The sequence below is a fragment of the Doryrhamphus excisus genome, linkage group LG3 (assembly GCF_037039965.1).
Source record: "Doryrhamphus excisus strain RoL-2023G ecotype Guam linkage group LG3, RoL_Dexc_Guam_v1.1, whole genome shotgun sequence".
NCBI classification, from domain to species: Eukaryota; Metazoa; Chordata; class Actinopteri; order Syngnathiformes; family Syngnathidae; genus Doryrhamphus; species Doryrhamphus excisus.
Window position 1 is genome coordinate 933,386 of NC_136359.1, and position 13,833 is coordinate 947,218.

At 46.9% G+C, this 13,833-nt stretch overlaps 1 protein-coding gene and 1 pseudogene across 4 annotated transcripts; one reads left to right on the forward strand and one right to left on the reverse strand.

Annotated features, from left to right (window-relative positions):
• Nucleotides 1–182: 182 nt before the first annotated feature.
• On the reverse strand, nt 183–13,555 carry sh2d3cb (SH2 domain containing 3Cb). 3 transcript variants are annotated; one of them, XM_058070357.2, is made up of 12 exons: nt 13,332–13,555; nt 10,526–11,123; nt 9,588–9,627; nt 8,289–8,417; nt 7,800–8,218; nt 7,643–7,722; nt 2,877–3,271; nt 2,677–2,792; nt 1,613–1,784; nt 1,339–1,450; nt 1,004–1,210; nt 183–902 (listed from the first exon to the last, which is right to left on the reverse strand). In XM_058070357.2, exons 1-12 carry the CDS (start codon nt 13,348–13,350, stop codon nt 733–735), a joined length of 2,457 nt encoding a protein of 818 aa, XP_057926340.2. In that variant the 5' UTR covers nt 13,351–13,555; the 3' UTR covers nt 183–732. The 3 variants fall into 3 exon arrangements, with proteins under 3 accessions (XP_057926340.2, XP_057926341.2, XP_057926342.2); XM_058070358.2 differs by having other exon boundaries at nt 185–902; nt 7,833–8,218; XM_058070359.2 differs by lacking the exons at nt 10,526–11,123; nt 13,332–13,555 and adding an exon at nt 10,126–10,412 and having other exon boundaries at nt 190–902.
• Nucleotides 4,620–6,998, forward strand: LOC131127944 (UDP-glucuronosyltransferase 2A2 pseudogene; annotated as a pseudogene). The gene is made up of 2 exons (XR_013627137.1): nt 4,620–4,636; nt 5,357–6,998. The product of XR_013627137.1 is annotated as a UDP-glucuronosyltransferase 2A2 pseudogene (transcript).
• Nucleotides 13,556–13,833: the final 278 nt, after the last annotated feature.

Sequence of the window (13,833 nt, forward strand, 5' to 3'; positions counted from 1 at the left end):
CTTACGGTTTATAAATGAAAAAGAATGACAACAGAATTGTTAGTTCCATTGGTAGCGTGAGGCGCACGAATGACGTCATATAAAGACGACTGTTGTATTGATGTTTTTTGTAGAACTTTATTAACAAAGAATGGGATTACAATACAGAACATATGAACACAGAAACAGCCTTCTTAGACATAGATAAGCAAAGCAGAATAAAGTATAAGTATATACGTGTTAATTACGTATATACTTATGAGAACGGAATACAAAAGCAAGTTTAAGCCAGATTGTGCATTTTTAGTCTTTGTTGTGTTGATGGCGCTTGCACTTCCGCTTCCTGTTTTTTTTGGTCCCGTCGAAAAGAGACTTTTTTCGCGTTAGAATAATACATCAGTGTGGAATTAATAGTAACAGTACACGTTTAATTCGTTTGCTAAAAGTCCTATTACCTAAAGTAGTGCACATATAGGTATATAGGTTTTTAAACAAATGTAGACATTGCACATAAGGGAAAGTACTACATCCTAGCTTGTTATTCACATGAATATGAACATTGCGTTACGTCATCCATAATGAACACACGTGCCATTTAGATAAATGCACAACTTTATTGGAATGTTTAAGTGTTGATTTACAAAATCTAAAGTGGCAAAGTAGCATCCCCTTCATCGTTCAGTCAGTGCCCGCATGGAGGTGCAGTCATGGTGGCGTCACGTGACCGTCGTTAGCGAAGACGTGTGGCCGACCTCAGTGGGGTCGCGTGGGCGGCTCCAGACGGTTGGACAAGGCCGTCAGCACCTGCTCAAATTTGGCGTAGCGCAGTGCCTGACTCTCCATGGCCCCCCTGCTCCCCCACAGCAGCCTCATCTGGAAGTCCGTGTGGAATACCTCAGAGAGGTCCTCCTGCTCCTGGAAACCTGAAACATCCATGACCAGCGTGTCAGGACGGCCGAGCAGTCGAGGGCGCGGGTTCGAATCCCACTTCTGACATGTACTTTTGGGGTTTTAACCACTCTACCTTGCAGTTTGCTCTCAGCGTTGGACCTGTAGACGCCCCCCAGCTGCGCAATGGTCCTGGCCTCCTCGAGGTGGAACATCAGCACGTCTACTCCGGCATCCACCGTCTCCCAGGGCTCCGCCCCCTCACCCACCGCCACACCTTTCTCCAGCAGGTATAGGAGGGGGAGGATGTGGGGGAAGCTGGTGCTGGAGGAAGGACAGCTTTCTGCGGGACGACACCGTGTGAGGACACGTGGTTATGTTACTAGGGTCTGAAAAGGGTCTAAAGTAAAGAAAGTGGACTGGACTATGCAGGGCCTCCATCCCACTGCTAAACAAACCATGGTTCTTTACCTTTGCCTTCATTCAGGCTCTTCAGGAAGGGCCTCAGAGTTTTCTCGTAGAGAATGGCGCCCTCTGTGTGCCTCTGGCGTAACATCGTCCAGGTCTGCTCCAGACGCCCCACCTGGCCGAGCGACAGCAGAAACAATGTAAACATAGACTGGACCATGCAGGTATGGATCCTGCTACCTCTCACATGCCAGTGCTCCACCATAATTCCCCTGCACCGACCGCCATGTCCACACGTGCCACCAAAGCTCACACGTGCCACAGGGAAAACGTTTACCTGTGGCAGCTCCAGCGCTCTCATGACAGCAGCAAAGCCAAACATGTTTCCCATGTTGCACTTCAGCTCGGCCGCCGTGCGGACCATTCTGTGCAGCAGCCCCGCCCGCTCCTCGGTGGTGCCCGTGCAGCCCAGCACGTTGACCGCTAGCATGGTGGCCATGGTGTGCAGCCTGCAGGAAAAAAAGCTCACTGTCACTCATGTTTAATGCTAACTAGCATGTCACGCTGTCACTCATGTTTAATGCTAACTAGCATGTCACGCTGTCACTCATGTTTAATGCTAACTAGCATGTCACGCTGTCAGTCACGTTTAATGCTAACTAGCATGTCACGCTGTCAGTCACGTTTAATGCTAACTAGCATGTCACGCTGTCAGTCACGTTTAATGCTAACTAGCATGTCACGCTGTCAGTCACGTTTAATGCTAACTAGCATGTCACGCTGTCACTCATGTTTAATGCTAACTAGCATGTCACGCTGTCACTCATGTTTAATGCTAACTAGCATGTCACGCTGTCACTCATGTTTAATGCTAACTAGCATGTCACGCTGTCACTCATGTTTAATGCTAACTAGCATGTCACTCTGTCACTCATGTTTAATGCTAACTAGCATGTCACGCTGTCACCACGTTTAATGCTAACTAGCACGTATACTCCCTGAGCTACCACCTTATCGTGGTAGAGGAGTTTGCGTGTCCCAATGGTCCCAGGAGCTAGGCTGTTGGGGGCTTTTATGGCCCTGGTAGGGTCACCCATGACAAACAGGTCCTAGGTGAGGGATCAGACTCTAAGAGTAGCTCAAAATGGCCCTTATGATGAATGCAAACTTTGGACCAGGTTTCCTCTTGCCCAGACACGGGTCCCCGGGGCCCCTTTCTGGAGCCAGGCCTGGAGGAGGGGCACAATGGCTGAGCATCTGGTGGATAGGGCTGTACCCATGGGGCCCGGCCGGACACAGTCCGAAGAGGTTACATGGGTCCCCCCTCCAATGAGCTCAATGAGGGAAGTCTGGGCGTCCCTGCTTGGGCTGCTGCCCCCACGATGTCCCGGTTGCACTCGCCTCTCCAGCAGGTCCAGTCGGAGGCGTTGTCCGTGTGGCAGCGTGAGCAGCTCCATCCCTGAGGTGACTCCCATCGTCCTCTGAACCTCCGGCAGCACCTCCAGTATTCGCGCCACCTGTCAGGAGCAAACACAAAGCCGTCATCGTCATCATCCGTTTGCGTATGAAGGACGTGGGACGAGCGTGGGACGGTTCGGCACCGTGCAGTCACACTTGGTGATGTGGCGGGCCGCCGTCTTCGGGTCTGCCTCGGCCAAGAGCGCCTTCACCCTCCGCAGGACGCCCGCTTCCAGAGGCTTGTTCTCTGCGGGCATCAGCGCCGACCGGTACCTGCCGGGCTGGAAGGAGGACACCGTCTCCACCACGGGAGGGGAGCAGACGTCCCGGACAAAGTCCTCCTCCGCACTGAGCCGCTCCACGAAGCTCCGGGGGCCCGGGGAGATGTCCGCATAGCAGCTTCCATCTGTGTCTGGCCGCACCGCGGCCCTCTTCACTTGCACCCGCTCAGCCGGGGCGACGACAGGCGGGGCGCCGGAATGTCCGTCCTCCCAACTTTCAGTGAGGTGCCGCGGAGCAGCGCTTCCGGACTCAACTCCTGCAGAAGGAAAGACTGACATCTTCACACATGACGCATTCGAGTCCCAGCCCGACCGACAAAACAAGCTCTCAGCTAGCTAACATGCTAACGTGGAAATGAGAAATATAATGAACTCACAAGAAAAAGTACAAAATTATGAAAGAAAATCACAGCATAAATATGTTACTTTAAAAAGAAAGAGAATTACAAAAAGTAGAAAAATTATGAAGAAAACAATGAAATAAACGTGACAAATAAATATTTTACATGAACAATAAAATTCAGTGAAAAACATAATTATGGAAATAAAAATGACAGAATACAACAAAATAAAAGTCCTATAACATCCCTGCATAATGCCATGTGTATATTTGCCTTTAGACATAAGTACATTAGCTAAAATGCTAACAGCTAGCATGGTGGCATCTAGCAAGAAAGCACCAAGTCCCAAAAGTGTTACGGCAGTCCCGTAGTGTCCCGACACCATGCCATGTGTGTATTTGCCTTTAGACATGAGTAAATTAGCTAAAATGCTAACATGCTAACGGTTATCATGCTAGCACCTAGCAAGAGTGCCTCAAGTACTGAAAGTGCCAAGGCTGTCCTATAACCTCCCTGCATAATGTCATGTGTATATTTGCCTTTAGACATGAGGACATTTGCTAAAATGCTAACAGTTAGCATGGTAGCATCTTACAAGAACGCACCAAATAGTGAAAGTGTTAAGGCAGTCCCTACGTCATGCCATGTGTGTATTTGCCTTTACACATGAGTAAATTAGCTGAAATGTCCAAATGCTAACATGCTAACGGTTATCATGTTAGCACCTAGCAAGAGAGCCTCAAGTACCGAAAGTGCCCAGGCTGTCCTATAACCTCCCTGCATAATGCCATGTGTGTATTTACCTTTAGATGTGAGTACATTTGCTAAAATGCTAACATGCTAACGATTAGCATGCTAGCACCTACACATAACATCTATATGAAGAAAGAAACATTATTATTCAAGTAAAAATAACTATGTTAAATATGTTCAAATAATGTTGAAATATGAGCTGAAACGTCTATGAAATTATTGAAAGAAAATGAATGAATGAATGAAATGAGAAGGAACATTATTATGAAGAAATCAAAGTGACAGAATAATTCATATTTTGCATTGAAATGAAGATGAAAGTTGCAATATTAAGAAGAAATCACAGTGAGGTCAATGTCCGAGGGTGAGTTCCATATCTGGGATTCAAGCGGCAATAAGACATGGCACCATTGGCTGCTTCCTGGTGAAAAGACTAAGCTTACATAAGCCGGCCGCCACCCGCCCGCCCGAGAAAGGTGGACTTTAGCCCGCTAGCCTGGGGGGCCGCTCACACACGGCAGGTCTGCGGTAAGTGTAAACACTCCACCATTCACCTCCTCAAACACATAACGGATACGCTAAGGAGCAAAAAAACACTCAATTTTGCTAATATTGCATTTTTTCTTCTCGGACTATTAGGACTTATATACATTCTTATATACAGAATACTACACTGTAACTACAGTTATAGTAAAACGGGCTGCTAAAGGGGCCGCCACCCAGTGCAGGAGAGTAAGACGAGAGCAGGACGTGACTCTGCTAAGCCTGCGGGAACAGAGCGCCTGGAATCTGCAAGGAATCTGGGAGCGTTGCCGGGAAATGTGACGGATTTGTCAACAACCTTAACGTTAGCGAGCTAATGCTAACAGAGAACGGCCAACCTCAGAAGTAAATAGCAACTAAACGGAACCATCTCCCGGCCAAATTCCGCTATTACTGATAGCTGAAAACAGGAAGTGTGTTTCAAGCAAAATACGGATGCTAACTAACTAAGTTGAGCCCCCTCCGTTGATGTGAGGGGCGGCAGACTGCTCTGTGTCGCTTTGTCCAGTCAGAGTGTGATACAGAGACGGTGTGGGAATCCCCGATAGTGGTTGTCACGCAACCTCGAGGTTGCTGGTTTGAAACCCCTGTCTGTCCATTAGATACCAAACCCCTGGTTGCCCAGTTGAACCGTAAAGATAAGAAACCAATGTTGAGTAAACACGACCTTTTCAGGTCAGCTAACATTCCTGTGTCCCTCGCCAGAACCCACTACAGACATGTCCCGGCCGACGCTGCTGGCGCTGGCTGCGCTTCTCTGCGCTTCCCACTGTGTGACGGGGGGGAGGATCCTGGTGTTCCCCATCGACGGAAGCCACTGGATCAACATGAAAGTGCTCATTGAGGAGCTCCACACCCGTGGCCATGACATCACAGTGATCCGACACAGAGACAACTGGTACATCAAACCGGAGTCCGACCTCTACAAGGCCATCAACTTGAATTTCTCCAGCGGTTTTGATAAGGACAACTTTGGCTCCTTTGTCACCAGACTTCTAGACATGCAGAAGAAAGGCGCCTCGTTCTGGGCTCGCCTAGCTCTACAATTCCAAGTGGTGGACCAGTTTTATTGGTGCAACAAGAGGGTGGTCCAGATGTTGGGGGACATCTTTGAGGACAAGGAAATGATGAAGAGCTTCCATGATGCCAAATACGACATGGTTCTGACGGACCCTGCCTTTGGCGGAGGGGTTCTCCTGGCTCACCGTTTAGGTCTTCCACTGGTTCTAAACGTCAGGTGGACTGTTCAGGGTGACGGAAATCTGGCCATCGCTCCCTCCCCTTTGTCTTATGTCCCCATTCCGGGAGTGGAACTGACGGACAAGATGACCTTCTCTGAGCGGATCAAGAACATGATGTATTACTTCTTCACCTGCTGGCAAATTTGGTACGTAGCAGACTCCACCTACAAGCCATTTGTCCATCACTACTTTGGTCCAGACGTACACTACATGGAGCTCTTCCAAGCAGCAGACATCTGGTTGATGAGGAACGATTTCACGTTGGAATTCCCGCGCCCCACCATGCCCAATGTGGTCTACATGGCAGGATTTCAATGCAAGGCGTCCAAGCCCCTCCCTCAAGAGCTGGAGGACTTTGTCCAAAGTTCTGGTGAACACGGCGTCATCGTGATGACCCTGGGCACTTTGGTCGCCCACCTTCCCGAGGACATCACCGACGGCATCGCCGCCGCTTTCGCCCGACTCCCTCAGAAGGTCATCTGGAGGCACCAGGGCAAACGTCCGTCCACGCTCGGCAACAACACGCTGCTTTTGGATTGGCTGCCTCAAAACGACCTCCTGGGCCACCCCAAGACCAAAGTGTTTGTGGCGCACGGCGGCACCAACGGAGTCCAGGAGGCCATTTACCACGGCATCCCCCTGGTGGGCCTGCCCCTCATGTTCGACCAGCACGACAACCTCTTCAGGATGAAGGTGAGGGGCGTGGCCGAGGTGCTGGACATCGCCACGGTCAACGAGGACAACTTCCTGGCGGCTCTGAAGGCGGTGCTGTACCAACCGTCGTACCGTCAGAACATGAAGAGGCTGTCGGAGCTGCACAGGGACCAGCCCATCAAGCCTCTGGACCGCGCCATGTTCTGGATCGAGTTTGTCATGAGGCACAAGGGAGCCAAACACCTACGGACAGAATGGTACAAGATGTCCAAGATCCAGTACTACTCCATCGATGTGCTGGCCTTCCTGCTGGCGCTCGTGCTAGCTGGCGCCGCTCTTTGCATTTCACTGCTAAAGTTCTTGTGGCCAAGGTTGCTTTCCAGAAGCAAAGTGAAAAAAGAATAATACGCCGTGTGTCCTTGTAAACACCAACAATTATAAAATGATTGCATGAATGCACGTGAATGAAGCTTGTTTCTGATGCAGGGACGTTGTAGAACTGCCTTGGCACTTTCACCACTTAGTTCTGTCTTGCTAACTGTGGTTCGCTCCTGTTTAAAGGCCTATATATACATGATGTAGGAATGCTTTAGCACTTTTGATGATAGCATGCTAACTGTTAGCATGCTATCATCACATGGAATGATGCAGGGATATTGTATGACAGCCTTGGCACTTTTGCAATAGGTGCTAGCATGCTAACTTTTAGCATTTTAGCGCTTTTGCTCCGTTCCTCATGTCAACAGGCCCGTATCACCCCATCGTCTTTGGATGAGTCTTCTGAATGCCTTATATCTGCATTGTGCTCATCAAGACTTGTCAGTAGTGGGAAGAACGTTGAGAGGCATAGCGCTGGCTATCATCTGTTGGGTCCTGTCGGGGTTCCCAACGTGGCAGTTAAAGGGTCTTGGGCAGAACTTTATTCTTCAACCCCCAACAAGACAGTAAAGGCCTATTTGGCGGCAAGACTAAAACATCGTCCACAAACCACGCCCCCACGACTAAATAGGAGCGGCGCGCCCTCCAGTGACCGCCACAGCATCCACCCAATTAAGTGCATTGGAGTTTAGTTAAGACGCAGCTAGTGATGACTTACCCTTGTCAGCTGGGAGGCGGGTCTCTTCGTCAGGGGTGAGCGCAGGGTGGTCACGGTCTTGGTGGTGCCAAAACGAAGATCTGCACGCAAACAGAAGACGCTTAACAATTATCGCTAGCAGCAAAAACCCAAATGACACCCCATCAACATTTCTGACATTTCGGTCTGTACGGTGGTGTTTAGTGACAACCTTTCGCCGCGGACCCCCCCCTCGCTGAGGTCTTCCAGGGAAATCCGCGAGGGCGACGAGTCAACGGCGGCGCCAAACGTTGTCTCCAGGTAGCTCAGCGGCAGCGTCCTGTTGACCGGCTGGTGAATCTGTGCCGGGCTCTGGCGGGTCAGGACCGCTCTGCCGCCCACGTAGAAGCGAACAAGGGCGGGCAGGGAGTCAAAGACCTCCTGGTCCAGGCTGTACTGGACCCGAGTGCCGTTGTCACTGGACTGTACCACTATCTTCCTGATGGGTACATGGGTTGTCTTATGGTCCCAGTGAGATGTCAGGACAAAGTCGCCCAGACTGGAGTCAGAGTCCCTGATGAGGAAGTCACCGTGGGTCCAAGGCAGGCTCTCGGACACCTGAGGACATGTGACAACACTTCCTGTCAGGGGGCGTTGGCGATATGAGGTGTGTGACAGACAGGCTGACCTCCGAGGGAATGGGTCCGTGGTACCAGGCATGGCTCCTCAGGTTGGTGCTGCCGAGCTTCAGCTCCTCCTCCAGCTGCCTCCTCAGGCTCTCCGATGGCGGCTCCAACCAGAACTTGTCCTTGGAGAACTGAAAGGGCATCACGGTGAGGGCCGGCACACAACAAGAATGTCTTATTTTATTTTCTTATACCTACTATATTGGGTAATGGGAGTGAAAAGGTGTCTTATATGGGTGTTATTTCATGTCTTATTGTCTCTTACTATGTCTACATTGAGTGGTAGGAGTGTAGAGCTGAACATAGGGTTGTTATTTCAAGTCTAGAGGGCTCTAACAACTGTATTTCTCTCTTATTTTCTCTTATTATGTCTACTATATTGGGTAATAGGAGTGTAAGTGTTACTATAGGGGTGTTATTTTATAGGTGGAAGGCTCTAATGATGTTACAAAATGTATTTAGAAGGTTGTAAACAATAGTCTAATGAGGTTCATTTGCTCCAAAATTGTACTTTTTTCATTCCTGCCAGGTTGGACTGCTTGCTCGCTGCTCGCTAGTTTTCATATGACGTCACAGGAACATCAGGTGACCACTCCAATGGCTCAGAGTATCAGAGTCATACAAGGCTCTAATAATGTTAAAAACTGCATTTCGAGGGTCGTAAACAAGTTTTTGCAGTCTTATATATCTATTTTCCATAATAATGCTCAGAAAACATATTTAACGGGTTTTCTATTCTCCAACTTGAAATGTTTATGTTACCAGGACTCTTGTGGACCCAGACAGGACTCAAATGAGCGCTTCTGTGCAGCAACACGGAGGGCCTGATGAGAAAAGACTGGCGCCACCAGAGGCCTTAAGACCCAGACCCGGACCCGTGCCGGAGTCTTGGCTTCGTCGTCGTGGCGACATGATTACGGGACGGGAGGCATCACTCAGCAGCGCTTTGTCTGCGCCGTCGTTGAGCACAGAAAGAAGCTACTGTAGATCAACACGCTACAAGGGGGCGGGCCGCGGGGGGAGGGGCGGGGTCTTTTGTCCGCACACAATTATTGACATGACCTGTTGTTTTTCTCACGCCTGACACCCCTCTGCTTTGACATAATGGTTTGTCCGGCTGCACTGTGAATGAGAACCTGGCACCGGACCAGGACCACAACACACAACTGTCTGTGTGTGACTGTGAATGAATTCCTTTCATTTCATGAGCAAGTATCCCATAATAAGTCACTGTCGTGGAACTTGTGGTGTTCTGTGGGCTTCGGTAACAGGGCAACAGAAAAGCAGGAGAAGAAGCTCACCTTGACGTATTCACCGCTGCTGTCTGCCGCCTCAGGCTGGCTGAAAAGGTACAAAGCAAAAGTCACGTTGAGCCCTTCATATTTGTACTTTATTCTTTAAAAATATATATTATTTTTGCTGTTTTTGTTTTTTGCTTTTCTGGCAAAGAGTTGATGAGAAAGTGCTTGTCGAACAAGAGGTCCCCGAAGTAGCATTACATTTTATTATCACTTCCTCTTCCTGCATGTCATACAGCACGCGCACGCCGGCATGCGCACGCGCACACAGCTGTGGCGGTGAGCTGCCATGACAGCAGCAACAGATGTGAAGGCACAACAACATGATATAAACGGTGCTTAGCAAAAAGCTAACTCATTTACTGACTGTCAACTTTTATCATGACGACAAAAACGCGTCAATCGGTTCAAACTTTTCAATTCCACTTAAATAACACTTTTACATCTCCGGGGGGAGGAACGTAACATGCTAGCTAGCTTAGCCGAGTCACTGACCATCCCGGAACTTTGCGCCAAGATCTCAGAAAAGTTATTTTCTCACCGGATTTTTGTCTCCGCTTGAATCCGAATCATGTTTGTCATGTCATGTTTGATGTTTGACCATCCGATTCTCATGCCTTCTTCTTTAACTCATCTTCATATTTAACCCTCCATCCAGATGAGCGCCCTGGTCCGAGGGGTCCGGCAGGACGCTACTGCGCATGCGGGCTGGGACACCAGCCATTTCAATGGTGGTTATGTGTTTTTCATTTATTATAACGTAGACTACCACTTCATTTCATTTGGAAAAGGCAATATTAACTGTTAGCTTTGACAAGGTGCTGCTAGTTTTATTAATTTTTTAAATTAATTATTTTTATTTTATTTATTTTATTCATAAATTAAATAAAATTTTAATTTAAAATTTGATATTTTGCAAAAGTGTTGAAAAAAACTGTCACCTGTGCACATCTTCCTCTTCCTTTGTGGTGCCCTGCGTGCATGTGAGGACCGGCTCGTGCACGTGTCTGCGGGCGGCGTCACCTATGGGGTCCATGGGGACGTACACGTCCTGAGCGGGACTCTTTGGCACGATGGGAGCGCCCTCAGCATCCTGGCCCCGAGGGTCGCTGTCGGAGGTCAAAGCTGAAGCTCGGCCGAGCCTCGGCGTGGCAGGCAGAGGTCGGGCGGCTGCGGAGGCGCTGGCGGGACCGTCCGGGCAGTTGAGACTGAGGTTGGACAGAGCGCCGAGCAGGGGGGAGTCTCGTACGTGTTCCCCCGGCTGCCTCCGCCCTCCACCGCCCCCATCCTCCTCGTCCCCCGTCGTCTTTGTCCTGGTCTGCTTCATCCCCCTACAGCTCCGCTGGTGCCTCTCGCCACGGGGCACAGTGCCCACATGAGTGTACATGTCGCTGGAGCGCGCGTAGCCGCCCTGCTGGGGGCCGGACTCCATGTCGTCAGCTGACCTGGCCCTGCTCCCAAGATGCTCTGGGGCGGCCTTCTGTCTGGTAGACGGGAGGCGCATGGAAAGGTTGGCCAGGCTGCCGAACCACTTGGAGGCTGCAGAGCAGAATAACGCTCGTTAGACTTCAAAGTGTTGCCTTCAGGGGGCCACATGTTACATGTTTATTCCCACAACTCTGGATGCAGGTTTTCCCCCAGTTTTTATAAACTACGAATAAATCAAACTGTTTTGTCATCAGTATGGGTCTTCTTTAACACTTATTATGACCACTATATTGGGTAATAGGAGCGTAAAGTGAACTATAGGGGTGTTATTTCATGTCTCGATGACTCCAATAATGTTAAAAACTGTATTTAATACGTTATACACAAGTTTTCTCCTTATTATGTCTTCTCATATTGTGTAATAGGAATGTAAAAGTGATATAGGGGTGTTATGTCAGGTCTAAAGGGCTCTAATAATAATAAATAATCATATTCAGAATGTTATTTTCTTGTATTGTGGCTATATTTTTGTGGTACAGGCATGTTTTAAAACCGTATTCTACTAAAATGTGTAGTAGGAGTGTAAATGTGACTGTAGATGTGTTATTCATCTCTAGAGGGCTCTAATAATTAAAAAAAACATATTTAGAAGATCGGGAAAATGTTTCTTAGTTTCCAAACAAAGAAGCTAGCTGGCTAATTGCTACGGAAGTCAGCTACGTAGCCCGGTGATAACGTAATCAGCGTTTGACTCAAATAATTATCATCTTTATACAGTCTTGCAAGTACAAAACTATTCTAAATGCATAGAAACGATGGATGAATGGAATAAACAAACATTTACATGAATTGAAAACGTTTGTTTTTAATCACCCAGCGTCCTTCGTTTCCAACAAAGAAGCTAGCTTGCTAGCTTGCTAGCTTGCTACGGAAGTTCGCTCCGCAGCTCGTCTATGACGTCAATAGCGTTTGACTCAAAACATCTTTATACAGTCTTACAGGTACAAAACTATTCTAAATACATATAAATGATGAATGAATGGGATGATTAAACATTTACCTTCATTGTAAAGGTGTTTTTACCAAACGTCCTTAGTTTCCAAACAAAGAAGCTAGCTCGCTAGCTGGCTTGCTACGGAACTTAGCTCCGCAGCCCATCTATGACGTCATGACGCTAACCAAGGTTCCGCTGGAGTGTGTAAATGTGTAAATACGGAGTGAGTGGGAGAGAGACGAGCGGCCGTGTGAGGAATGTTGTTGTGTTTTTTGACTGGAAACTCTCAAGGCTTCTGTTTTCAATTCCTTCTCACAAATGTTAGCTTTGATTCCCCCCGTGGGACCAACAAGGATGGATGCTTTTGTCCCGGGCTAAATAAAGACCTGTTTTGGGAGCGAAAAGAAAAGTCACAGTAATCTGAAAAAAGTCCGAATAATATGAAGAAAAAGCCATAATCTTACGAGAATAAAGTTGTAATATGAGAATAAAGTCATGAATTTACAATAAAAAGAAGTCACAAGACAAGAAAAAAAACTTTTACAAGAATAAGGGCGTACATTTTGGAGGAAAAAGTCATAATAATATGAAAAAATTGCAATCCAAGAATAAAAGGTATACATTTATGAGAAAAAAAGTTGTAAAAATACAAGAAAAAAAAGTATTAATATTACGAGAATAAAGCCAGAAAAAAGTTTTGGTGATACAACAAATAAGTCATAATAATAACAGAAAATTCTTAATATTATGAGGGTAAAATAGTAAATTTACAATAAGAAAGTTGTAATAATATGAGAAAAATTATACAAGAATACAGATAAAGAATACATCAAATTTATGGAAAAAAGTTAGAATAATAAAGTTGTGAATTCATGAGGAAAAAGTCAGAATATTACATGAATAAATTTGTACATTTATGAGAAAAAAGTCTGAATATTACAAGAATACATTTCTAAATTTATGAGAAAAAAGTCTGAATATTAGGAGAGTGGAAGTTGTACATTTCTGAGCAAAAAAAAGTCTGAATTTGATGATAAAGTCGTAAATTCACAAGGAAAAAAATCAGGAATTTTACAAGAATAAAGTCAAAATTTTCTGACCATAAAAGTTTTCATTATTGCGAGAATAAGTTGTAAATCAATGGTATAGTACTCGTCATAATAACACAAAAAGATGATAATATTAGGAGAATAATGTTTGTATGGACCGCCATTAGCATCACAGCACCACATGGCCTGCCTCTCTCTCTCTCTCGCTCTCTCTCTCTGTGTCACACACACACACACACACACACACACAAGAAGACGTGTTTGTCAAAAACTTACCGTGTTTGTGTCTCTTCATGTCTGTCTTTCTTTATCCGCTTCAGGCGTCTTCACACAAAGTGAAGGACTTCCTGTCGCACGACTAAGTGAGAGCTGAACATGGGTGGATGCAATCATATTTCCAGTAACACACACTCACTCTCACACACACACACACACAAGACTAGACTAGAAATGTCACTAATTGACTTATTTCACTTTGTTTTCCTATCAGTCAAATCCTGCATGGCTAACTCGTGTATGAAATATAGACTATATACTCCATAGGAATATGCACTACAATCTACATGTAATTATACTTATATTGGCTGTGTGAGCATGTGCTGTCTATCTTACAACACTTCCTGTTAGCATTTCCTGCACAAACGCAACCATGTAAACTCATGCAGTAGCTCTACTTGTACTACACTACACACACACACACACACACACACACAGAAAACATTCCGACATCATGCCATGTGTATGTAGGCCTTTAAACAGAAGTAAAATCGCCAAAATG